Source organism: Gadus chalcogrammus, chromosome 6, assembly GCF_026213295.1.
Source record: "Gadus chalcogrammus isolate NIFS_2021 chromosome 6, NIFS_Gcha_1.0, whole genome shotgun sequence".
Lineage (NCBI taxonomy): Eukaryota > Metazoa > Chordata > Actinopteri > Gadiformes > Gadidae > Gadus > Gadus chalcogrammus.
The window spans coordinates 3,551,131-3,574,552 of NC_079417.1; the positions used below are offsets into that span (position 1 = coordinate 3,551,131).

General features: G+C 48.8%; 4 protein-coding genes across 7 annotated transcripts in view; 2 read left to right on the forward strand and 2 right to left on the reverse strand.

Moving 5' to 3' along the window:
* The first annotated feature begins 690 nt into the window (after positions 1–690).
* tent5ba (terminal nucleotidyltransferase 5ba) lies at positions 691–4,613 on the forward strand. Its single transcript, XM_056593067.1, has 2 exons — positions 691–1,103; positions 2,846–4,613. Exons 1-2 carry the CDS (start codon positions 948–950, stop codon positions 3,872–3,874), a joined length of 1,185 nt encoding a protein of 394 aa, XP_056449042.1. The 5' UTR covers positions 691–947; the 3' UTR covers positions 3,875–4,613.
* A 6,649-nt stretch (positions 4,614–11,262) lies between these two features.
* Positions 11,263–15,699, reverse strand: rnf146 (ring finger protein 146). 4 transcript variants are annotated; one of them, XM_056592590.1, is made up of 3 exons: positions 14,726–15,699; positions 14,281–14,333; positions 11,263–13,972 (listed from the first exon to the last, which is right to left on the reverse strand). In XM_056592590.1, the coding sequence occupies exon 3, from the start codon at positions 13,958–13,960 to the stop codon at positions 12,764–12,766; it is 1,197 nt and encodes a 398-aa protein (XP_056448565.1). In that variant the 5' UTR covers positions 13,961–13,972; positions 14,281–14,333; positions 14,726–15,699; the 3' UTR covers positions 11,263–12,763. The 4 variants fall into 4 exon arrangements, with proteins under 4 accessions (XP_056448565.1, XP_056448564.1, XP_056448563.1 ...); XM_056592589.1 differs by having other exon boundaries at positions 14,636–15,699; XM_056592588.1 differs by having other exon boundaries at positions 14,449–15,699.
* mdh2 (malate dehydrogenase 2, NAD (mitochondrial)) lies at positions 15,560–17,240 on the forward strand. The gene has a single exon (XM_056592592.1). The coding sequence runs from the start codon at positions 15,696–15,698 to the stop codon at positions 16,707–16,709; it is 1,014 nt and encodes a 337-aa protein (XP_056448567.1). The 5' UTR covers positions 15,560–15,695; the 3' UTR covers positions 16,710–17,240.
* Positions 17,241–18,405: 1,165 nt separating this feature from the next.
* The window catches only part of rspo3 (R-spondin 3), a 10,159-nt gene continuing 5,142 nt past the window's right edge, over positions 18,406–23,422 (reverse strand). Inside the window, exon 6 of the mRNA XM_056592357.1 lies at positions 18,406–18,841. Within this exon, the coding sequence (XP_056448332.1) occupies positions 18,588–18,841 (254 nt within the window). The 3' untranslated portion in view covers positions 18,406–18,587. The remainder of the gene's footprint in view (positions 18,842–23,422) is intronic.

The window sequence follows — 23,422 nt, forward strand, 5'->3', positions numbered from 1 at the left end:
TCTGAATACCTGTGCCGAATGTACAAAATGGTTATCAGGGGTTATCGGGCCTAAACGCTGATCAAATTACAGCGTTACACTTTAACACGTTGAGGTTGTTGTGGTTGCAGGATTAAGTTTTCCATTCATCGCCTGGAAAAACAAAACAAAGATAACCTCTCTACTTCTCTCATTAATTTCGTTAAGAGGCAATACAAATATGTGACATGGTAGGAAGCGTGGGGCCCGTTTTTGACTGAGTCTGCACAGGTGCTCAACTCCCTCTGTATGCATTGTTATTACATTTGAAACCTGTTATAGCATTGGCATTAAAAGCCCTACCGTGGTTAGGGGACTGTGAGATCATTGACAGTTTTATTATTATTTGTTAGTATTACTGATTGTCAGCTTGTCCCTCTTCAAAGTTACATTTTAATGGTGTGTAGTTACGTATTTTATGTACCTACTTGGCAAATGCATGTTAAAAGGGAGTTGTAATGGTGGAGCATTATAGTTTATTACAGTTCATGTCTTGACATGCAATCGGACTTGATTGAGTAACGGGGGCTGGACTCATGGGGCTGGACGCTGTCACTCTGACCCACGTGATTGATGATCCTTCAAGCGTTCTTTGCGCTTTACTGGTGGCACTCTTCGCCAATCAGAGACGTTATGCTAATGAGGTGACTTTAAACCCTTTCAACCAACCTTATGAATTGGTTCATTGCAAGTTTGATCGTAGCTGCACACGCATATTTCTGGGAACATAACCCAGAATCAGTCAATCTTCTCTTGTGTCACTTTCGTACTTACCGAAACTTTTCAAAAGATCTGACTACCGCTAAGACGTCATTATTCGTTGTTTTTTTGCTGCTTTTATCAAGAACCTTTTTTTCATTTAGGACCTCGAGATATATCGGAAGGCATTAACTGCTATTTCGCTGATTTCTTTGGAGAGCTACATTGCAATGTCTTGCGACGATGTGTCTGATCAGAGTCGTCGGTTCTGTGTGTTGCCTTGGGACCAGGTGCAGCGTCTGGACTCGATCCTGGCAGAAACTATTCCCATTCATGGACGTGGAAACTTCCCAACTCTATCCGTACAACCGCGGCTGCTAGTTCAGGTAAAAAACCCTAATCCTCACCCTATACCTACAAATGTGGGTCCGTTATAAAATGCCACAACCAAACACTGACTTAATTTCAGTGTTTGGAATGAAAGAAATACAAAACGTTTCTGCTTGTATGATATGGACCACTGCGCTATGGGACTGCGCTTGATCGTCTTACTTTTTTGTAGGATAAGTGTTTCCCAATGTAATTAAACTAATAACTACATATTATCAGCACAGATCCTGTCACCCAATGAATAACCAGTTCCTCATGCGACAATCCCTTCGTTCGGCAGAAAGCAACATATTCAGGACAAAATTAGTCGCTTGTGAATGCTATTTGGGGTTTTGGATCAGGTTCAGAACCATGGCAGCGCCTATCATATAGGCTACTTTACGTACATTATGTGGCTTTCTGGTGAAAACTTACGGTGTAATTCTCTGAATCTACTTAATAGAATTCGGCAACTTTGTGTGTCGTCTCATGGATCCCTCTACACTTGAGCCCTGGTTGTGCGCATGCCCACTCCCACAAGCATATGACACGACTTTACTATCTATAGACCTAAAACATATTTAATATCACAACAACTGTGTTTGAGGCTGGCCGTCTACGTGTCATTTTGATTTGTTACTAACCAACTAATCTGCACACCACTGGCTACACACACTGACATGTGGCTCTATTCTATGGGTCAGTGTGAGTTTTCACAGACCTTCCACAGACCTCGAATGTAACCTCGTGGATTTCTTAGTCCAAGGACTTACTCTATCTCTGAACATTCAGATTAGACTTTGATCAAATGGCCCTGTAACCATGCTAAACCTTTGTAAATACAAAATATAAGCGTGTGTGTGTGTCCGCTTTGCGTCATGGTTTGCCATTTGTTGTTATAGCACATCCAAGAACAATGTTAATATTGAAACGAGCCAGCCTTTGTTATCACTGCCCCTTGTGTTAATTGTGCCTTGATAGAACCGGTCCGATAACTCCCTAATAAAAAAACGAAGAGCTGCCTTTCGTATGGCCTACCCGCCCCCCCCCCCCCCTCCACAAGAAAATATGCGCAGGATGCTGATTTCTGACGTCATTGTCGGAAGGCACTGACGTGTGCATGCCAGCTCTGTGTATAGCCAAACAAGGGTGCAGGGTACATTCAGTGTTGAGCTGCTAGACCTCACACGATGGTGCATTATTATGTTGAATGTATATGTATATATATATATATATATATACTATATATATATATATATATATATATATATATAATATGTATATATATATATATCAGAGGTGCACCACTGTCTCTGGGAAAGCTCAAATAAAGAAATCCTATTGATTGGTCTGCAGCACGGCACGGCCCTCGGACACCATTCACAGAGCGAAGATTAGTCTTTATTCTCTCGTAATAAGGCAATCAATCTTGGAGACATGTTTTTCCCCCTTTCTCTCACGCGCGCATGAACACGCACAGATGCAAGCGCACACACACATGCTCCAATGCTCTCTGATCAATTATTGCTCAGGCTGACTGAAGAAACCGATCATCGAAACGACTGATTGTACGCACAACCCCAGTTTAAGTTAGTGTTAGTGGTAGTAGTAGTACTAAGTTAGTAAGTACATGTGAACTATGGGAGAGGCAGCAAGCGAGGCCCTTCTAAAACATGTTGTTTCGGCCTCCTGGTGCGGTTCTACAGACCGGGACAGATGAATAACCCGTGCGTGTGTGTGTACCCCGTGTCTCGACTAGGTGGTGCGGGCGAGGCTCGAGGAGAGGGGCGTGTGCGTGCGGAACGTGAAGCTCAACGGCTCTGCGGCGAGCCACGTGCTGCACCAGGACGCGGGCCTGGGCTACAAGGACCTGGACCTGATCTTCGCCGTGTCGCTGGGCGACGAGCGGGCCTTCCGGCTGGTGAAGGACGTGGTGCTGGACTGCCTGCTGGACTTCCTGCCGGCGGGGGTCTGCAAGGAGCGCATCTCGCCGCTCGCCCTCAAGGAGGCGTACGTGCAGAAGCTGGTGAAGGTGCGCACCGACACGGACCGCTGGAGCCTCATCTCGCTGTGCAACAACACGGGCAAGAACGTGGAGCTCAAGTTCGTGGACTCGCTGCGGCGCCAGTTCGAGTTCAGCGTGGACTCCTTCCAGATCTGCCTGGACTCGCTGCTGCTGTTCGACCGCTGCTCACCACAGACGCGCATGTCGCCCGGCTTCCACCCCAGCGTGGTGGGCGAGAGCGCCTACGGGGACTTTGAGGAGGCGGTGGCGCACCTCCGCCGCCGCACCATCGCCACGCGCTCCCCCGAGGAGATCCGCGGCGGCGGCCTGCTCAAGTACTGCCACCTGCTGGCGCGGGGCTTCCGGGCCGAGTCGGAGGCGGACATGAAGCGGCTGCAGCGCTACATGTGCTCGCGCTTCTTCATCGACTTCCCCGACCTGGGCGAGCAGCACCGCAAGCTGGAGGCCTACCTGCGGAACCACTTTGCGGGCATGGAGCACAAGCGCTACGAGTGCCTGACGACGCTGCACCGCGTGGTGGACGAGAGCACCGTGTGCCTGATGGGCCACGAGCGGCGCCAGACGCTCGGCCTCATCTCGGCGCTGGCGCTCAGGGTGCTGGCGGAGCAGAACGCCGTCCCCTGCAACGTCACGTGCTTCTACCAGCCCGCCGCCTACGTGCAGGACGTCAACTTCAGTAATTATTACATAGCGCACGCGCAGCCGCCCCTGATGGCGTCCCCGTGCGGTGCCTCATACCAGACGTGGCTGTCGTGTAACTGAGACCCCCGCCGGCCCTGGCAAACCGTGTTTGTTTCCAAAAATAAAGTTAAAGAGGAAAAAAAAAAGAAAAAGGAAATCCATGTTTTTTTTTTTTTGTTGCCAAATGTGACTTGACTATTTGGATCTGCTCTGCATCCAATATGGACAGCCAAGTATTCTCGCTTAAAACTTTTTAAAGATTGCTGTGCAACTGTCTGATGTCTTATTTAAGAAGAAAATGCAGGTCTTTCTTTATATCTCAAATAAGCAAAACAATTGCGTGGGAGCCAAACGTAGAGCTTGTTATTTCGACATATCAAAAATGTCCAATATGACCAAAGATGTATTTCACTGTTCACTTATTGGGGAATGGTGACAATAAAGAGAAACCATTTAACTTTGAAAACTGTGCACTTTGACAACATAAGTGAGGGATTGTAATTTGATTTGGTTCTGTTTTGGGTTGGGGGTAGTAAAACAGGATTTGAACGTGCCTGTGTGTGTGTGTGTGTGTGTGTGTGTGTGTGTGTGTGTGAGAGAGATGCCTCCATTATGCTAACCTTAGTTTCTGAACGTGTTGTATCAGAATGTTGCTGTTATTCAAAGTGCCTCCAACAAAAACCTGATGTATTCAATATCTCTAATGTGTAAACTATGCTTTCATGATGGATTATATTTTCTAGACTGATCTCAAAAATAGGAATCTTTTGAGAATAAAAAAACAACAACCCACAAAGCAATCGTGTATTGTGCATTATTCTCTTCAACATGCATTCCAGGCCAATAAGTTGGAAAGAAAGCAAAATAAATGATGCATGTATAAATGTATGCATTCAAAATTCTGACTGATAGTGATAGTCTTATCTATAAATGGGTGTTGTCTGAAGGAGATGGAATGGCTTTGCGGGATGTCCAATAGCTCTTGTTTTGACGGTGAAAGTCCGGAGCTCCTTTTCATTTACTAGGGCACTTGAAATGAATATGGCGTCACTTTGGAGTGAGTTCCGCTGGTGAGAACAGGGCAGAGGATCCGTTACGACGCTCCAAGGACACCGACGGATCGTAGGCTTCTCTCCAAAGTACAATGGCCTCTCTCTCCCACTTCCATGATGCCCAAGTTCTCAAACAAAGACATGTCTGTTCTCTCCCACCCATACTGGCCAATCGAGAGCCAATGCGGGTTCCTAGAAAGACACACAGATCACATCTCTGACATTGTCCAGTGCTATTGGAAGGGCTGAGATTGCCAAATGTTTATTTACAAGCAAAACTCGAGTACGACACAGATTAAATAGATTCATGGGGACCCCTTTGAAGGCCTTTCAGTTCCCTCATGGTATATGTTGAAAAACGGTTCACAGGACTTATTTGTTCAAAATAACTATTGTTTATTTTGATTCAATGTCAATAAATGAAATGGAATTGTCGTGGATCGTTATATAGTCCCAGTTGTCATTATGCTTTTACTACAATACAACTATCTTTAACCTTGCTGTTAAGTGACTGTTGTACTCAAGAAAACTCAAGAACACTCAAGAATAAGGGTAACCTTAGGTCGACTCTCTTTGTTTATTGCACACTTCGCATAATTTGATTTTATGTCAAGTTCAATGCCTTAATAAGCAAACACGGGATTGGCCACAATACTGGTCAGGGCAGGGTGCCCCTTCGAAGGGTCACCCTGTCATGCCTCTCACATCTGCTTTTTTGGATCCGCAATTCTAAATATCCTGCAAGTTGTGAGTATGAGAAGTGGGAGGAAATGGCTGTGTGTTGACACAGAGACTGTGTGACATTCAGCGGCAGTTCAATCAGGAATGGTTGTTGTGAATCTCTTTCAGGAAGCCAAACCAAACTGTCGCCGTCTATGAAGCCTCATTTTGAACCGATCAGTGAAGCCTTGGATACAGTTTGCAGCAGCAGTCGTGTAAGCGCCATAACACCGGCACCCAAAACAAGGTTTTAGCTCATTAAATTCCAGCAGGGTGTTATAAAAAATCAAGTAAGTTGCACAACAGGTGAGTCTTTGAGTGGGCTAAAGGTAGCTTGATTACAGGATAGAGTGACACACTAATGACAGAGATTAAACTGTTTGTGGCCATCATTCTCAGATGTATCCCACCATGGTGTCTAGACTAATAACCTGGCGGAAAGAAGGGTTTATTCAACCCCCGAGGGCTGATGACACCCATACTGCCACCCGTTAGCGGTGGAAAGTTTCTCTTTCGGGTGTCTGCTTTGGGTGCAGGCCCAATCGGTGGCACGATCGAGTCCAACCAAGACTCCATCCGACCGATGCAGACCTGTGGATGTGTGTTTCTGTGTGTGTGTGTGTGTGTGTGTGTGTGTGTGTGTGTGTGTGTGTGTGTGTGTGGTGTGTGTGTGTATGTGTGTGTGTGTGTGTGTGTGTTTGTCTGTGTGTGTGGTGTGTGTGTGGGTGAATGTATGTGTGTGTGTGTGTTTGTCTGTGTGTGTGTGTGTGGGTGAATGTGTGTGTGTATGTGTGTGTGTGTGTGTGTGTGTGTTTGTGTGTGTGCGTGCATGGGTGAATGTGTGTGTGTGTGTGTGTGTGTGTGTGTGTGTGTGTGTGTGTGTGTGTGTGTGTGTGTGAATGTGTGTGTGTGTGTGTGTGTGTGTGTGTGTGTGTGGTGTGTGTGTGTGGTATGTGCGGTGTGTGCTTGTCTGTGTGTGTGTGCGTGGTGTGTGTGTGTGTGTGTGTGGGTGTGTGTGTGTGTGTGTGTTGTGTGTGTGGTGTGTGTGTGTGTGTGTGTTTGTGTGTGTGTGTGTGTGTGTGTGTGAAAGTGATTACATCCCGGAAACGATAAGAGGAAACACATGGAGTCACTCAACTTGTTGGACTGGACTCAAAGGACGTAGTGACCATCTGGGTCAGTCCTGGTTCAGCAGGAGCGCTTGGTGAAACAGCGTTGCTCTGTTTGAGGTCTCTCTCTCTCATTCCGGCCACTTCTTCGTGAGTGTGCGTTGGTGGACGTAAGGGTTCGGCCGAATCCCAAAACAGAATCCTGAGTTTAGCTCCAGTTTTTTAAATTACATGAAAAAAAAAATGTTTATATGCTATGAATCAAAAAGGACAAAACACAAAGATGTGATTTGAACGCTTGAATAAAAGGTCATCACGCTGAGATCACTCGTGTCTCACTCCTCACAGAATGGTACATCAGCAGGACAGACATGCAGGGCTATTTGTGTATGAGTGGTTGCTGGCGTGTGGATGGAAAGTGATCTCACGGAGGCTAATGTAGCGTGCTGGAGAACACCAGTGCTGGGGAATGTGCGGCGGTGTCCCAGTCTCCTCTCTCCGCACTGCCCACGGTGGGGGCTGGTGGTGGGGGCAGAGGAGGCACCGAAATAGCCCACTGGCACAGGCAGGGTTTAGGAGGACCCTGAGAGAGAGAGAGAGAGAGAGAGAGAGAGAGAGAGAGAGAAGAGAGAGAGAGAGAGGAGAGAGAGAGTGTGGAGAGGGAAGATAGAGAAGCGGACAGGTAGGGAGGGAGGGAGGAGATGGAGTAGGAGAAGAGAGAGAGAGAGAGAGAGGGAGAGAGAGAGATAGATGGAGAGGATGGAGAGAGAGATAGAGAGAAGAGTGATGAGAAGAGGAGGTGGAGAGAGAGAGATAGAGAGAGAGAGAGGAGAGAGAGAGAGAAGAGAGAGAGGAGAGATAGAGAGAGAGAGAAGAGAGAGAGATAGAGGGGGAGAGGGAGAGAAGAGAGAGAGAGAACTATGGGAGGGAGGGAGGGGAGGGAAGAGGGTAGAGTAGGGATTAGAGAGAAAGAGAGGAGTGAAAGAGGAGGAGAGGGAGAGAGAGAGGGAGAGGCACACATCCACACACACTCTAAAAGAGGTAGCTGGAGCCTGAGCATTCCTGGCGTTATAGCCCGCTGACAACCAATCCTACCTTCAGCCGGTCAGCTGAACTGAGGCCGTGTGTGGCGGCTCAGAGGCTGGGAGGATTGTGTGTGGAGGCCGGGAGTGTGTGTGTGAGGAGGCTTGGACTGACCACGGGAGGCCGAGCCCCCCCCCCCCCCCCCCCCCTTCCCCTCTCACCCCCCACCCCGTTCTAATAAGGTTCATCCAGAGGTGGTCTCTGGTGCTCCGCAACCCCACCCTCAACCCCACCCCACCCCCACCCCCGCAGCCCACCGCACCGAGACCAACACACTGGGCCAGGCTAGCAGCAGAGAAGGACATCATTGTCCTGGGGAGGTTAGGATGAGGGTTAAGGTTGGGGGGGTATGGCGGCGGTGGTGGTGGAGGTGGTGGTGGGGGGTATGGGGCCGGGGGTTCATATGTCATACATTGGTTTATATGTCATTCACGCCTTGAATGTCCTTAAATGAGCAAAACAAAAGAAAGAAGAGACATCTGCTACGAGTAGAGTACGATCTGTTATTATTGATACTGGGATGAATACTTCCAGATACACACACACAAACCTGGCTCCAGAGACAGCCTTCTTCTTCATTATAGTAATATTTAAACCAGATCAACTTAAAAGGTTAACACAAATTCCCTCCCTCCCTCCCATGCATGCCTGCACAAACACACGCACCCACGTACGCACGCACGCGCGCACGCACACACGCACGCACGCACGCACGCACGCACAGACACACACACACACACACACACACACACACACACACACACACACACACACACACACACACACACACACACACACACACACACAGACACACACACACTCACAGACACACACACACACACTAACATCAAACCTCCTAACATTTTAAATACATCCTACACCCTGGTGTCCTACTCCCTAGCCTCCTACGCCCTAACCTCCTACCCCCTAGCCTCCTACGCCCTAGCCTCCTACCCCTAGCTCCCAGGAAGCGTGAGACAGCGCTTTCTTCGTCCCAGAGGAAGAGCAGCGTTGAGGGGGTCGTCCCAGAGGAAGAGGAGCATTGAGGGGGTCGTCCCAGAGGAAGAGGAGCATTGAGGGGGTCGTCCCCGAGGAAGAGGAGCATTGAGGGGGTCGTCCCCGAGGAAGAGGAGTACTGAGCGGGTCGTCCCCGAGGAAGAGGATCGTTGAGCGGGTCGTCCCCGAGGAAGAGCAGCGTTGAGCGGGTCGTCCCGGAGGAAGAGCAGCGCTGAGGAGGTCGTCCCCGAGGAAGAGGAGCATTGAGGGGGTCGTCCCCGAGGAAGAGGAGCATTGAGGGGGTCGTCCCCGAGGAAGAGGAGCATTGAGGGGGTCGTCCCAGAGGAAGAGCAGCGTTGAGGAGGTCCCCTGTCTCTCTGTAACGGCGCTGAGGAGCCGTTTGGGTGGGGTGCTGCTCGTTGACTCATCGGATCCAGGGAGGTGTACACGGATGTGTTTGGTTTTGGAGACATGTGTTCACCACCTGGGTTAACTCTTCTCCGAAACAACCGGCTTCCTGGAAAGAGCAGACTGATGGTGTTAACCACATGTGACATATATTACACATCATTACACCAATAAAAGGAAATCGTTCGTACTTTTGAGGACTGATGGAAACTGACCAAACATGTTTAGTTCATTTAAAACGTTTTTTCTCCTGAGATGTAATGAGCTAGTAAGTGGTTTATGAGACAACTTTCGCAGGCAATGTCTCTATGTTGGACACAGTGGTTTTCCTACAATTGATTTCCATCACACCATGATAAGTTATCTCTGCTTTATTGCTATCTTTCTGGCATTATTTTCTCTCTGAAACATGGATGTGACAAAAACAAGTAGACAATTTAATGAATTCAGGAGTTCTAAATCGTGTTAATTGTTCCACTAACACCGTTACCAAGTGTGGGGGAGGGACACATGACAGCAACTAACAGTATGTTGCGTGCGGTAATTAAGTATTTGGGGAGTGATACATGACAGCTACAGCATGGGACGTTCTGTCACCAAGTGTGAGGGGAGTGATACATGACAACTGCAGCCCGTGATATTCTGTATTGAAGTGTTAGGGAAGTGATGTTTGAGAGCTACGGCATGGGATGATTGACCAAGTGTGAGGGAATGACACATAAGAGCTACAGCATGTGATGCAGTGGCAGGAAGAAGCAGAGCATATGAATTCTTTCTATGCGTTCACTTGAAGGATATTGGTAAAACTATTATCAGTAGTCGTAGAAGAAGTAGTAGTGTTTTATTTTTATATTTTATTATAGTTAACTGTAGAAAATATAATGTATCTATATTTTCTGGACATCCTATAGGCCTAATTCAATTACAATTAGGGCATTTAGCAGACGCTTTTATCAAAAGCGACTTATATCGGTTAATACACACATTGACACACCGACGGCAGAGTCAACCATTCAAGGCGACAGCCAGCTCGTCAGGAGCAGTTAGGGTTAATGGGGTGGCGGGGTGTCTTGCTAAGTGTCTTGCTCAGGGACCCGTCAACACTCGATCGAACTAGCAACCTTTCAGTTACAAGACAACTGCTCGACCTCCTGAGCTAAGCCGACCCATAATTCACTGAAAAAACGAGAAAGATTATTTTTCATGCAGGTATACTTATCATCTTTCCCCACCTTTCCTCAACATTACACGTAATAAATCATCTTTACGTTTTACTGACCGTATACTTCCCCTCTGTCGCCCCCTCCTGCTGGCTGCTGTCCATTGGCGCGCAACTCTGCTTTTTTCTTTCTCCCTTTATCCTTCGTATTCCCTCTTCTTTTGAAAAAGGAAAATTGCAACTTGCATGTAATACAAACAAGAAAGAGTCACAGAGTATACGATACATAATTTTCTCTTCCTCTTTTTTTTTTTTTCTCTCCTTCATCCCTCATCTTTTTCTCGATTTTGTATTCTGTCCATCAATTTTCTCGTCCCTTTTTTCTGGTTCCTTCCATCTTTTCCCCCTCACTCTTATTTTTTCCTCATATTTTTATTCTCCACTCTTTTCACTCAATCATTTTTCTCGTCCCGTTTAATTATTTATTCCCTCCATTCTCTGTTCTTTCCCCATTTTTTATTCTCTCCATAATTTTTCTATCACTCTTTTTTTCTAGATTTTATTTTCTGAAACCAAAACCAAAACCCAACCCTAGAATGTAGCCCTATAAACAGACCTACCCTTATCTCAAACCCTAGAACCAAGCCCCAAATCGATATAAACAAACCATAACTCCCAAAGAGTTGTGTTTTATTGACAGCAATAAATAGGTACAAGTAGTAATTCGGGTAAGGGTGGTTCGGGTGGTTAAACTTACCCTGACCCCATCTGCATGTAGGGGGAGGCTGAGAAGTCGAATATAAATACATTTGTAGCATTATAAGTGCTATATTGTACTACTTGGTATAAAGACACACCTGCAGGAAGGAAGGTTAGTATATGGAATGGCTGTCGTAACTGAGAAAACGGTTTCCTTGAGGTACTACTACTACTACTACTACTACTATACTACTAGAGGAAATAGAGCAATATCTTATTATGGGGATTCAGTTGATGAAATTCCCCTTAAAGAAATTACATAGCATGTAAGATTTCCTAGTAAAAACAAAAGCAGGAGAGGGTTTAGTATACTTTATTTTTTTCAAACAGAAGTCTAAATCAAAATGACAATGTGTAATGCAGAGACAAATACAAAAATAATGTTAAAACTTCCGCAAGTGGCTTTCAATTGGAAATATCTGTTCACTAGATGATTTGGACACAATAGCATTTATAACCGAAAAGACAAAACCAAACACACACACACACACAAAAAGTACATTATTTAGACTGAACCATGAAGTAAGAATGCATGATATCATCTAGCCTCTGCACAGTTAAAAACCCTTGGTTTCCACCAGAACAAAGCGTGAGGGCCACTGCCCCTTCCAAATGATAAGAGAGACCACTCCAAAGACATTCAACTCTTGACACACATCAATACGTGTCGTCGGGACAGTAATCACATTGAGGCGAGATCATATCTTTAAACGTTCCCAATGAAAAATATCCACCAGGAATCTAAAAGAGGAATATGCATTGCATTCCCATGGTGAGCATTTAGTTACAGTAGAACCAATTACCATGAGTTGGGTTTTTTAGAGATCACAACTCGGCACCACGAAACATGTAAGGTGTGAGCATACATGTCGACAGATCAACAGGTTCATTCCACAATGGTTTAGATCAATCAACCCCTCCTCCCCAATCCCATTTTAAATCAAATAAGGCTTCAATCATTAAACAATTCTAAGAAGGGGTTAAGATGAGGAGGAGGGCGAGGTGACCTTGCGCCTGATGCCCGGTGGAGTTCTAAGTGGAGTTCAACTATGAATAAACCTTCACGACAACGTCTCAGGGACAGCAAACGTTCAACGTCCTTTAGGCTCTACCTTGCATATCACCAACTTCTACGGCATACCCCGGAGCTGTGGCTATGGTTAACTGTGTATTTGTAAGAATGTTTTGGCTGATAAACACCGGAACCATGTCACAAGAGTTTTCCCCTCCAGGTGCCGAAAGGAAAACCGTCCAGCCAAAAAGGTTTGAAGGCTTGAAACTGCATTTTACTATGATGGACCTGGGACTCATTTGTTGCATGCTTTCCTTGTTTCCCCCCCCCCCCCCCCACGACAAACCTGGATAGGAATGTCACCGAGAACGACCAGCTAAATTATCCATAACTCGCGCACAACTTGAATCCACAATATGGCAGCGCAGGCACAAAACCCCTAAAACCAACGGTTTTGAAATCAAATAAATAGGTTATTCATTGTGACCGAGCAACGCGCCCCCGTTACTACTCAACAAACAACCCCCTGTCCACATCATGTCTGAGTCCAAAAAAAGAAACACACAACTACCAAACCAAACCAAACCAAACCGTAACCGTAACCGTAACGGGCCTTCCGGCAATAAATTAATGGAATGAAACGCAGCCGCTGGAGGGCGAGCCCCGTCCGTGCTACACCTCAGTCACTGTGCACTGGCCATCGGGCATCCTGGACCTGCCTCCGCTGCTGGCAGACGGGGGCGGGGAGGCCGCGGACTCGGCCCCCGGAGGAGCTCTGTCTTCCGGGCTCAGTCTATGCCTCCTCTCCACCCCCCCGCCCCCCTCAGCTCTCCCTTCCTCCTCCTCATCGTCGTCGTCGTCGCTCCAGTCGGCGGAGCCGGACTCGTCCACGGAGGTGTGCCGGTCCGAAGACCCGGAGGGCGAGGCCTCCTCCTCCTCCTCTTCCTCTTCATCATCCTCCTCCTCCTCCTCGTCCTCCTCCTCTCCCTCCCCGGACTCCGCCCTCTCCCGGGGTGGTCCCGGTTCGGGGCTGATCTGGAGCTGGGCCAGGGCGTCCGCCAGGGAGGGGGTCCCCCTGCCGGCCCGGGCGCCGAGAGAGGCAGGCGGTCTAGCGGGAAGCCCCGCCCCCTGTGGCTGTCCGACCGCAACCGCCGCCGCCGCAGCCGCCGCCGCCGCCGCCGCCGCAGCCATGTCCGCGCCGTCGGCGGAGCTCTCGCGGCCGCTCAGACCGCCCTCGGCGTCCAGGCGAAGCCCCGCCACCCCCTTCTTGGGGATGTCCACGACGTCCCGCTTGATCTTGCGCCGGCGGCCGTGTTCGTTGCGCCGGTACTGCACCATGTTCTCCAGGTCCGCCACGTACAGGAAGCCGGCGATCAGCATCTCGGCCGTCTTCTTGCCCTTGGCGAAGGCGTCCTCCAGCTCGCGGCTGGTGCGCTCGTCGTACTGCCACCAGCCGTTGCGGCCCTCGTAGTACCAGGCGTGGTCGCCCGCCGCGCCGCCCCGCCCCCCCGCCGCCGACGCCTTCAGCTCCTCGGGGGAGAGGAGGGTGGGCCTCTCCAGGAAGTCCTCGGGGACCTCCTGCCGGCAGAGGGCGCAGCGCTTGCTCTGCCAGGAGGCGCCCTTCACACAGAGGTAGCAGAAGACGTGGCGGCAGGGCAGCTGCACCGGGTGGACGCAGCTCTGCAGGCAGATGGCGCACTCGGGCACGGGCGGCAGGGCGGGCGGCGGGCCGCTGGAGGCCGAGCAGGACGACTCGCCGCCGCCGCCGCTGCCACCGCCGCCGCCACCGCCACCGCCGCCGCCGCCGCCACCCTTCCTGCTGGACGGGTGCGAGCTCATAGAGTGGTCCACCTCGCCGCAGCTAGCCATCCTCGAGGAGTACTGCAGGGGGGGAACGGATGGGGGTTGGGGCAACGGTTGGGGGTTAGGGCAACGGTTGGGGGTTGGGGTTACGACTCGCATGTGGGAGTATTGTAAGAGTATGTATGGCCAACATTGAACATAAATGAACGGAACAAGTCATCGATAACACGGCAGAGTGCCTTTTTTTAAATCTTCTTTTAGTTAAATGTTATTTTTTTTATGATAAAAAACGTATTGAGTCAGATATTTCCTCGAACAATGACGAGAACATCATTAAAGGCTGTCACGTTGTAGAGATAAGGAGACACATGGATGCTGATACTTACAAGAAGGATTCGTCAATGCTGGTGCAGCATTAGGAGAGTTGTCAAACCTGCCTCTGCCAAAGGAGAAATGCATAACATTGTTCAAGCTTGAAGAATAAATGTGTCAACATTTGTAAAAGTAACCATGTTGATGTAGCAAAATGAAGGCTACAAGTTAACGGTGCAAACCTTTGTTTGTAGGTCGATCAATTCATGTCATGCAAAACAAACAAGAGATATAGATACATCTTTATAGATGTAAAACGTTAGATATAAATTCTTGTTTCGTTGACGACAATGCAAATAAGCGTGCAGGTTTTTTGTATTATATCATTTTTTGGACTGGTCTAGCCAACGGAGCTAACCAATAGCATACCTGCTACCCAGTTGTGTTTCCCATCGATAGCATCGAAACGCTAGCTTTTATTTGCCGAATTAATTATACTTTTGAAGGATGTAATGATACCTGACATCTAGTCCAAGGCCATTAATGAAGGCATAAGGTTCGCCACAAACGCAGAGTCGAGGTAAAATGGAGGTTTCTCGTGACTGGCAGAGATAAATGATAACAATACGAGCTGTTGTTGTGATAGCGAGGCTAGCCGTCACTTGAACAGAGTCAACTGCTCCAGCAAATAGACGGAGTTTGACAGCGTAGCTTAGCTAGGGTATACCTAGCCTGAGAGCGGATCCTGATTTGTAGCGTTATCCCGGTGTGCAGCAAAGGACATTTCCGGTCTCTTAGTTTCTATAAAGTGTTTACGGAAGGAATTAGTCCCAAGAGAGAGAGAAGTATAAGAACATGACAAGAACTACAAGAACATCAAGAATAAATGTGGAGCTTTCACGACAAATTAGTCACATCCATATCCAAAACATGCAACGAAAACGGATGTCCCTCATTCCAGCCGCTAAGCCCACGCAACTGAAAGTCCCGCCCTCTCTCGCCAATAACGCTCATTCGGAGCATCCCGTTCCAGGAGTTCCGTCATGAGAGCGAACGCCTGGAACGAGGTTAGGCGATACCACAGCAACAACGACCTAGTTTGATTACATTTTTATTTACAATCCAACCCATACAGCTCATGTCTTCTTACCGTGGCGTTAGAGTCTCTCTCCGGGTTAAGATTAAATACGCGATTCGAGCAAGAGAAGTTTCTTCTATGCTAATTAACCTGCGATTCAAACGCTGACGGACTTTGTTTTCCTTTGATAAAAAAGACACCAACCGAGACGAAGGAAAAGGACGCAGTGGCGTAACCGGTGACGCAGTGACGTAGGCTGACGCTATAACCGGTTTGCATTATATGTCTGGTAGTGCGGAAATCACACGCTCTTCCGTTCCGTCGTAAGCTAGAGGACACTGGTGTCATACAGAGCAGAGCGGCCTTATTTCTTTTTAATCGAAACACACAAAAACAACTCGGCACTACACCATGTTTTCCCGAGCCGTGAGACCGACCATCAGCCTGGCCAGAGGCTTGAGCACCAGCAGCGTGAACAACGCCAAGGTTGCCGTACTGGGGGCTTCAGGAGGCATAGGCCAGCCGCTCTCTCTGCTACTGAAGAACAGTCCTCTGGTGAGCCAACTTTCTCTGTATGACATTGCCCACACTCCCGGCGTCGCCGCCGACCTCAGCCACATCGAGACCCGCGCCCAGGTCACCGGATACATGGGAGCCGATCAACTGGACGCCGCGCTCCAAGGTTGCGACGTTGTGGTCATTCCCGCAGGAGTCCCTAGGAAGCCAGGTATGACCCGTGATGATCTCTTCAACACCAACGCCACGATCGTTGCCACCTTGGCCGATGCCTGTGCCCGCAACTGCCCCGAGGCTATGATTTGCGTGATCGCCAACCCCGTCAACTCCACCATTCCCATTCTGTCCGAGATCATGAAGAAGCACGGCGTTTACAACCCCAACAGAGTGTTTGGCGTCACCACCTTGGACATTGTCCGCTCCAACGCCTTCGTGGCTGAGCTCAAAGGGCTTGACCCTGCCCGCGTCAATGTCCCCGTTATCGGAGGCCACGCCGGCAAGACCATCATCCCTCTCATCTCCCACTGCACCCCGAAGGTGGAGTTCCCGGCCGACCAGCTGGCGGCGCTCACCGCCCGCATTCAGGATGCCGGCACAGAGGTGGTTAAGGCCAAGGCTGGGGCCGGCTCAGCCACCCTCTCCATGGCGTACGCCGGGGCCCGCTTCGCCTTCTCCGTCCTGGACGCAATGAACGGCAAGGAGGGCGTGGTGGAGTGCGCCTACGTCCGCTCCGAGGAGACAGACTGCAAGTACTTCTCCACCCCGCTGCTGTTGGGAAAGAGCGGCATCGAGAAGAACCTGGGCCTGGGCAAGCTGTCCGCCTTTGAGGAGAAGCTGGTGGCCGAGGCCCTGGGAGAGCTGAAGGGCTCAATCAAGAAGGGAGAGGACTTCGCTGCCAACTTCAAGTGATCGGGACATTGGGTGCGATAGTGGGGGCGAGGTCATACGGTGGGCTGACAACATCAACATCTGTTTGTTTATTTCAAATTGAAGCACAGAGCTTAAAGTGTTCCTCAAGATTAAAGTAGGCGGGGTAGGGAGAGTGGGGTCGGATGACGTCTGTAGTCTGTCAGGCGACGCCTGTCGTTCTTCAGGTGTCATCTGTAGTTGGTCTTGACCCTGAGTTTGTCCTCTATTCTTTAAATTTGCGATATCTTTCCCTCCCAGCTTAGTGTAGTGTAAACCAGTGCCCTGACTTGCTTGCTTCCATGCATAATGTGATGTAAACACTGTAATATAACTGAGGTATATTTTGGTCTGTGTAAATATCAAAGTTGTATTTCATCATACAGGCAATAGTTGGTCATCTCTGCCAGGGTCCTCATTTGACCCCTTGAGCAAACACTTGTCATCGTGTCTGTTGACAATAATTGGATGTTTCCCACATCGATATCAAATAAAACTCTTGAAACCGTGACTTTCTTTTCTTTCATTACAAACTGGTAATCCATGCTTACTACGCTGTAAGTAAACATTAAAGAACTTGCATACTCTCAACTTCCCTACTCTTGGAAAAAAATAGTTACATAAGTCCTTAACCTGCTTAATGTAGAATTTCCTTAAGCTTTCCAGATTTGTCTAGAAAAGGATTACTCAAGGGGTTCAATTGCATTAGAGTTAAATACGGTTTGCAGAACTATAAAAAGTATAACCTCTTCAATCTTCCCAGTATTGGAGATTACTGTTAAAACATTTGTTATACAGTACATATCGTGACGGAAATAAGGATCAATATTAACCAATTACCTTTCAATGCAGTGATTGCTGATATTATAACTCAAAACCAAGAAGTGCAACATTTCAACCACTGCTTGAATTTGGATTGACCCATCTTAATCAAATACTAGTAACTACCAACATGAAATCACACTGAAGGACATGAAATCAATTGATCCGTGGGATCATGAGCCATAGAAGAAACACGTGTCGACAAACTCAATATAGTTTTATTTGACGTACAGCGATTGCTTATGGTTTATGCGCAACATTTTTGGTTGAGCACAGATTCTGTTTACACCAATGAGCAGAAAAACAACAATAGAAAAACAAAGTGATATGTTACATTTTGCAAATATTTGGAGAGGAATAAAATAAATTTGACCAAGATGCAACGGAAGAAATGATGTGACCAGATCTGAATATTTATTGTTTGCCCCTACGGTAAGAATTGGATATTTGTGAGTGGCAAGAAACATTCTGAAACAAAGAAACAAAAGGCAGATCTAAAAACAAAGCAAAACCAACAAACGATTCTACATAAAGTCAAATAATCTACATAAGGAAAGATGCACAATATTGTACCTATGCCCCATTAAATAACCATACCAACAAAAAGCTAATACAACCTCATTGTTCTCCCCCTATGCGACACGTCTGCCAGTCCTCACACAATGACCGATGCTGCCCCATGGCTCCTCTTTTTGGTTTGTCCCAACAACAGTCTTTAGTGTCTCTGATGCTTTCTGGCGGGATGGGGGGGGGGGGGGGGGGGGGGGGCTGCAGTTTTCACTCGCAAGTGTAAAAGGAGCGATGGATAGTTTTTTTTTAGGGGGGGGGGGGGGGGGGGGAGAAGAGTACAAAAAGTTACATATTAAGTATTTCTTTTTTATTTCTTTATCGGAAGTCCTTTGCGAACCAAGCCTTTTTAGCCGAACTCCGCCCGCTAAATATATAGTATATACATCAACAGTATATTCCAACCATACAGACATAGCAGCAGCACCCCTGCATTGAGGGGTCCATGGGTTTTTCTCTTTAATAAAAGGGAGTTTGGTTTGAGAGGGGTCCTCAGACTGCTGTGAGAACGCCGTCCCCTGGTGACGACAGGTCTGTCCCGTGACCCCTGCGGCGACGGTGCTCCGTCTTGTTCTGGGTCTCGGGTCCGTCGCGCTCCGGCTCCCGTTCCCGTTCCCGTTCCCGTTCCCGCTCCCGCTCCCGCTCCCGCTCCTTCTTCCGCTCCCGCCGACCCTCCTGGTTTTCCTTGTCTCTGCGGTTGTTCTGGTTTCGCCTATCGGCCCGGCATTCCGGCTTTCTTCCAAGGCCTGCGAAGAGAAGGAAGGTCGTGTTCGTTTCTATGTCTGCCTGCCGTTCTATTATTCAGACAAAAACAGACTGTGTGTGGAAAGACGCCTACATGACCCTGATCTAGTTAGATTAATATAGAGTACACATCTAGACTTGATTGATGAAGTTAATGAATGATAATTATGAATGACATATAGGCCTATATATTTTTTTATGTATATACTGTATGTATTCTTTTTAAATATAAATACAGTATATATAATATAATTTGGCTCCAGTAGAATAACAAAATAAGGAATATTTGAACGCAGCCAGACATAATGTAGGCGCTACACCTGCTCTTAGATGGGTCTATTTGAATGTCATTTTGATCGGTGAATGCATTTCTACATTCTGACCACTAGGGGTCACTCTTCGCCCACAGATCGCATGTCCACCAAGCCGGTCAGCCCTTCAGCTGTTCTCTCCCCGTGATGCGCAGGCTCCGTCCAAAATAGAAAGCCTTTAAATAAACCCCACAACGTATCTGCTCTCTTGCAACACCATTTCATAAACAAAACAAAAGGGTTAAGGAATGCCGGAGATTTATCTGCCAAAGCTGAAGTTATTAATGATAATAACAAGATCTGCCCCCAGGGAGAGAGGAGACAGATCTTCCTGGTGTAACCAGGGGCCCTTCCTGTTGTTGCACTGCCGCTAATACTGTGTGTGTGTGTTTATGTGTGTGTGTGTGTGTGTGTGTGTGTGTGTGTGTGTGTGTGTGTGCAGTGCACACATATGTGTATATCTGTGTCTATGTGTGTGTGTATCTGTGTGTGTGTGTGTGTGTGTGGGTGTGTGTGTGTGTGTGTGTGTGTGTGTGTGTGTGTGTGTGCGCACATATGTGTATATCTCTGTCTGTGTGTGTGTGTGTGCGTGTGTGTGTATATGTGTCTGTATCTCTATGTCTCTATGTGTGTTTGTCTGTGTGTGCGTGTGTGTATACGTTGTCTATGTGTCTCTGTCTCTCTGTGTGTGTGTGTGTGTGTGTGTGTGTGTGTGTGTGTGTGTGTGTGTGTGTGTGTGTGTGTGTTTAGAGCGAGAGAGGACTAGTACGGCCCTGCTTGGCCCGAACAGGGATTTTGAAACTGCTGAAGTAGGCAGTAGGCACAGACAGAGGGAGAGGGGTAGGGAGATAAAGAGAGAAAGAGATAGACGACCCCCCCCCCCCCCCCCACTTCTTTCTCTCCACTCTCTGTTCCATGCCTCCCCCCCCCCCCCCACTTCTGGTTCCCTGGTTGGACCAGTACGATGACCCATACATTCCTGCAGAATCCAGAGTGGTTAATGCGCTGGGTCCACACTGGGTCCACACTGGGTCCACACTGGGTCCACACTGGGTCCACACTGGGTCCACACTGGGTCCACGCTGGGTCCACACTGGGTCCACACTGGGTCCACACTGGGTTCACACTGGGTTCACACTGGGTCCACACTGGGTCCACACTGGGTCCACACTGGGTCCACACTGGGTCCACACTGGGTTCACACTGGGTCCACGCTGGGTTCACTATGCGCCGGGCCTTTAGCCAACACACTTTTATCAGCTCCCTGACACGAGCTGAAATGGACCCCTGGACTGAAAATAATAAATTATGAAATAAGAACTTATGAGACACTGAGACAGACACACATACACACCAACACGCACGCACGCACACACACACACACACACACGCACACGCACACAAAGATTGCTAAATGTCTAGTCTTACAAATCAGTTGTCAGAAGAGCTCAAATCTGTCTAAACAGGGGGGTTCTTCTCTGCAAGCGTGTAATTGGGTATTAACAGCGAACACAAAGTTGGCCAGCAGTAGTAAACTGTTAAGAAGTGTCTGTAAAGGTTTCCGTCGACACAGTCGATTTACACTCAGAACGCCTCCTCTGAACGCTTCGTCGACTTGCGCGAATACATTTCTCTTTGGGAGAACATCTCTGTAACGAAACGGGAAACAAGGTGAAACTCCACCCAGTGAGTTTTCAGTTTTCCGGCCCAGTCTCTGGGTCGTCCCCCCCCAAAAAGTTCTGCTATATTTGAACATAAATGGACTGCTGGATTCCAAATAACTAAATGTCCAAGCGTGTGGTATAGTTGAATATCATGAATGGATGGAAAAGTTTCTAAATGATAAAAGGGATTGACACATGGATGGATGGTGTATTCCAGTAGATTAACTCATTGAGTCTCTCTTGCACTTCTGTAAACACAGGAAGTCCCCCCCCCCCACCGCACCCCTCACATTGTCTGTTCTAGCCTGACACCAGAACTATTTACAAGATCAATGGATTAGTCATACTGTATTTTCTGCTGCCTTTTCCTTTTTTCTGCCCTCTTCTGTTGTAGCTCCAAAAAGGGAAACACAATCCCGGGCTGTTTGTGGGGGATTGACATTTGTTTATCTAAGCGTCTTGCATTTTGTAGGTCGGGAAGAAATTTCAGATGGACGCTGTAAACTGTGTGTTGACAAAGTGTCTCTGAACGAAAGCCAGTCATTGTTATCCACTGCAAAATGCGGCAGTTCGTAAGAAAACTACGGTAGTAAGAGATTAATACGGATGACGTCATCAATTAATTTTGTTTAAATTTCAATGTTTGATGACTTCGCATTCAATAAATGATGTTCATATTCCAACGTGAAAACACCACTAGTGTGGGGAAGAGCAGAGAAGCATCAACGTCGGCACCTCCCACAAACTAAATCCTACTACGATCACGGATGCCAGGCTGATATCTGTGTCCACTTAAAAGCAACAAGCGGACATGTGAACCAAACCGCGAGAAGCAGCTCATTGGAAGCAGGTGATGTCACTCTCGCCGCCAGGGGGATCCCGTTGCTGCTATTTGACCCCCAAAGTGTTTGGCTCCGTTGCCCGCCGACTCCATAGGATTGGTTTCCATGCAAATGTTTACGATTGGCCCGCCGCGTACTGCTTTAAAACGTTCCATTGTTTCCCTTTCCCCTTTGCTTGTTTAGAGCCCTGCATGTGAACCGGGGGACGCTGGCCTCGATCGCCGTGCGAACCCCGCGCGACACGTGGGGAGACGGCTGTGTGATTATCAGCAGGAGAAGGGCAAGATTAGGCCGGGAGGTGAGACCGGGTGTCTATGTGGTGAGTGTGTGCTAATGCGCACGTGTGTGTGTGTGTGTGTGTGTGTTTGTGTGGGCTCATGTGTCTCTGTTATGTACATTATGGATGTATGGATGGATGTGTGTACATATTTGTGTGTGTGGTCTGTCTCTGTGTGGAAGAAGAACATATATATACACTTTCACACCCCCTCGGACAGTGTGTGTGTGTCAGTGGTTTGTCTATGGGGGTGCACACTGTGTGTGTGTGTGTGTGTGTGTGTGTGTGTGTGTGTGTGTGTGTGTGGGGACATTGTGTATGTGTGGTCTGTGTGTGGACTGTGTGTGTGTTTTCTGTGTGTGGACAGTGTTGGTGTGTGTCTGTGTGTGTGTGTGTGTGTGTGTGAACATGTCGATATCTGTATGTCTGTGTGTAGTCATTGTATGTTGGAATGTGTGCAATGTGTTTGGGTGTGTGATGGATTATGTGTGTGTGTGTGTGTGTGTGTGTGTGTGTGTGTAGAGATTAATTTAGGGGGCACACAATCTGGCCCAGGGAGGGAGATGAGAGGTGAGCATCAGGTCGATCCCGGGACAAATGAGCCCGTATCATCTTCAAAAGGCCGGACGGGGCGTGTGTGCGTGTGTGTGCGTGCGTGCGTGCGTGCGTGCGTGCGTGCGTGCGTGCGTGCGTGCGTGCGTGCGTGCGTGCGTGCGTGCGTGCGTGCGTGCGTGCGTGCGTGCGTGCGTGCGTGCGTGCGTGCGTGCGTGCGTGCGTGCGTGCGTGCGTGCGTGCGTGCGTGCGTGCGTGCGTGCGTGCGTGCGTGCGTGCGTTCGTGTGTGTGTGTGTGTGTGTGTGCGTTGCGTAAGGCAGGGGAAGAGAAGGAGGACCAGAGGATGTATCTGTGTCGGGGGGGCCGGGGATTAGTGGGGGGGGGGGGGGTCCCTGAGGTCGGTCCAGTGAACCCGTAGCGTGTGCAGTACATAAACAGTCAGGGGAAGACGCGCCGCAGCGGATCATTAGCTCCGTGGAGTCGGGGCAGCTGGGTAATCACACATGGAGAAGGGATGGGGGTGGGGGTGGGGGGGTGGGGGGGTGGGGGGGGGTGGGGGGTTAGAGTGAGGGGGGAGCCAGAGGACCCGTGGCGTGCGATGTTACACGCACAGCCGGGGTCGTTTTTCAGTTTCCTTCTTGACGTTCCACACACACACGGGCACACACACACACGCACACACACACACACACACACGCACACGCACACACGCACGCACACGCACACGCGCACGCAGGGCTGGCTCCTCTAGCCGGGTTTAGGACCGGTCCGACCCGGCCAGGCGTTCCAGGGAACAGGGATTCATGTTGGCTTTGGTGTCGGCGTGCGCGCGTGTCAGGGTGAGTCAGCGGCTGGGTGGGTTGTGTTGTGTCTCAGTGGTCTGTCCGCGATCTGTCCTTCAACAAAAGAGCCGAGCACATTGTTCGAAACGTGCGT

What these genes read in the sequence shown, in the direction of transcription:
- mdh2 (XM_056592592.1), top strand. Translation starts at nt 15,696, where the DNA reads ATGTTTTCCCGAGCCGTGAGACCGACCATCAGCCTGGCCAGAGGCTTG.
- rnf146 (XM_056592590.1), bottom strand. Translation starts at nt 13,960, where the DNA reads ATGGCTAGCTGCGGCGAGGTGGACCACTCTATGAGCTCGCACCCGTCC.
- tent5ba (XM_056593067.1), top strand. Translation starts at nt 948, where the DNA reads ATGTCTTGCGACGATGTGTCTGATCAGAGTCGTCGGTTCTGTGTGTTG. An exon ending in AACCGCGGCTGCTAGTTCAG is followed by an intron (nt 1,104 to 2,845) that starts GTAAAAAACCCT and finishes TGTCTCGACTAG; the next exon opens with GTGGTGCGGGCGAGGCTCGA.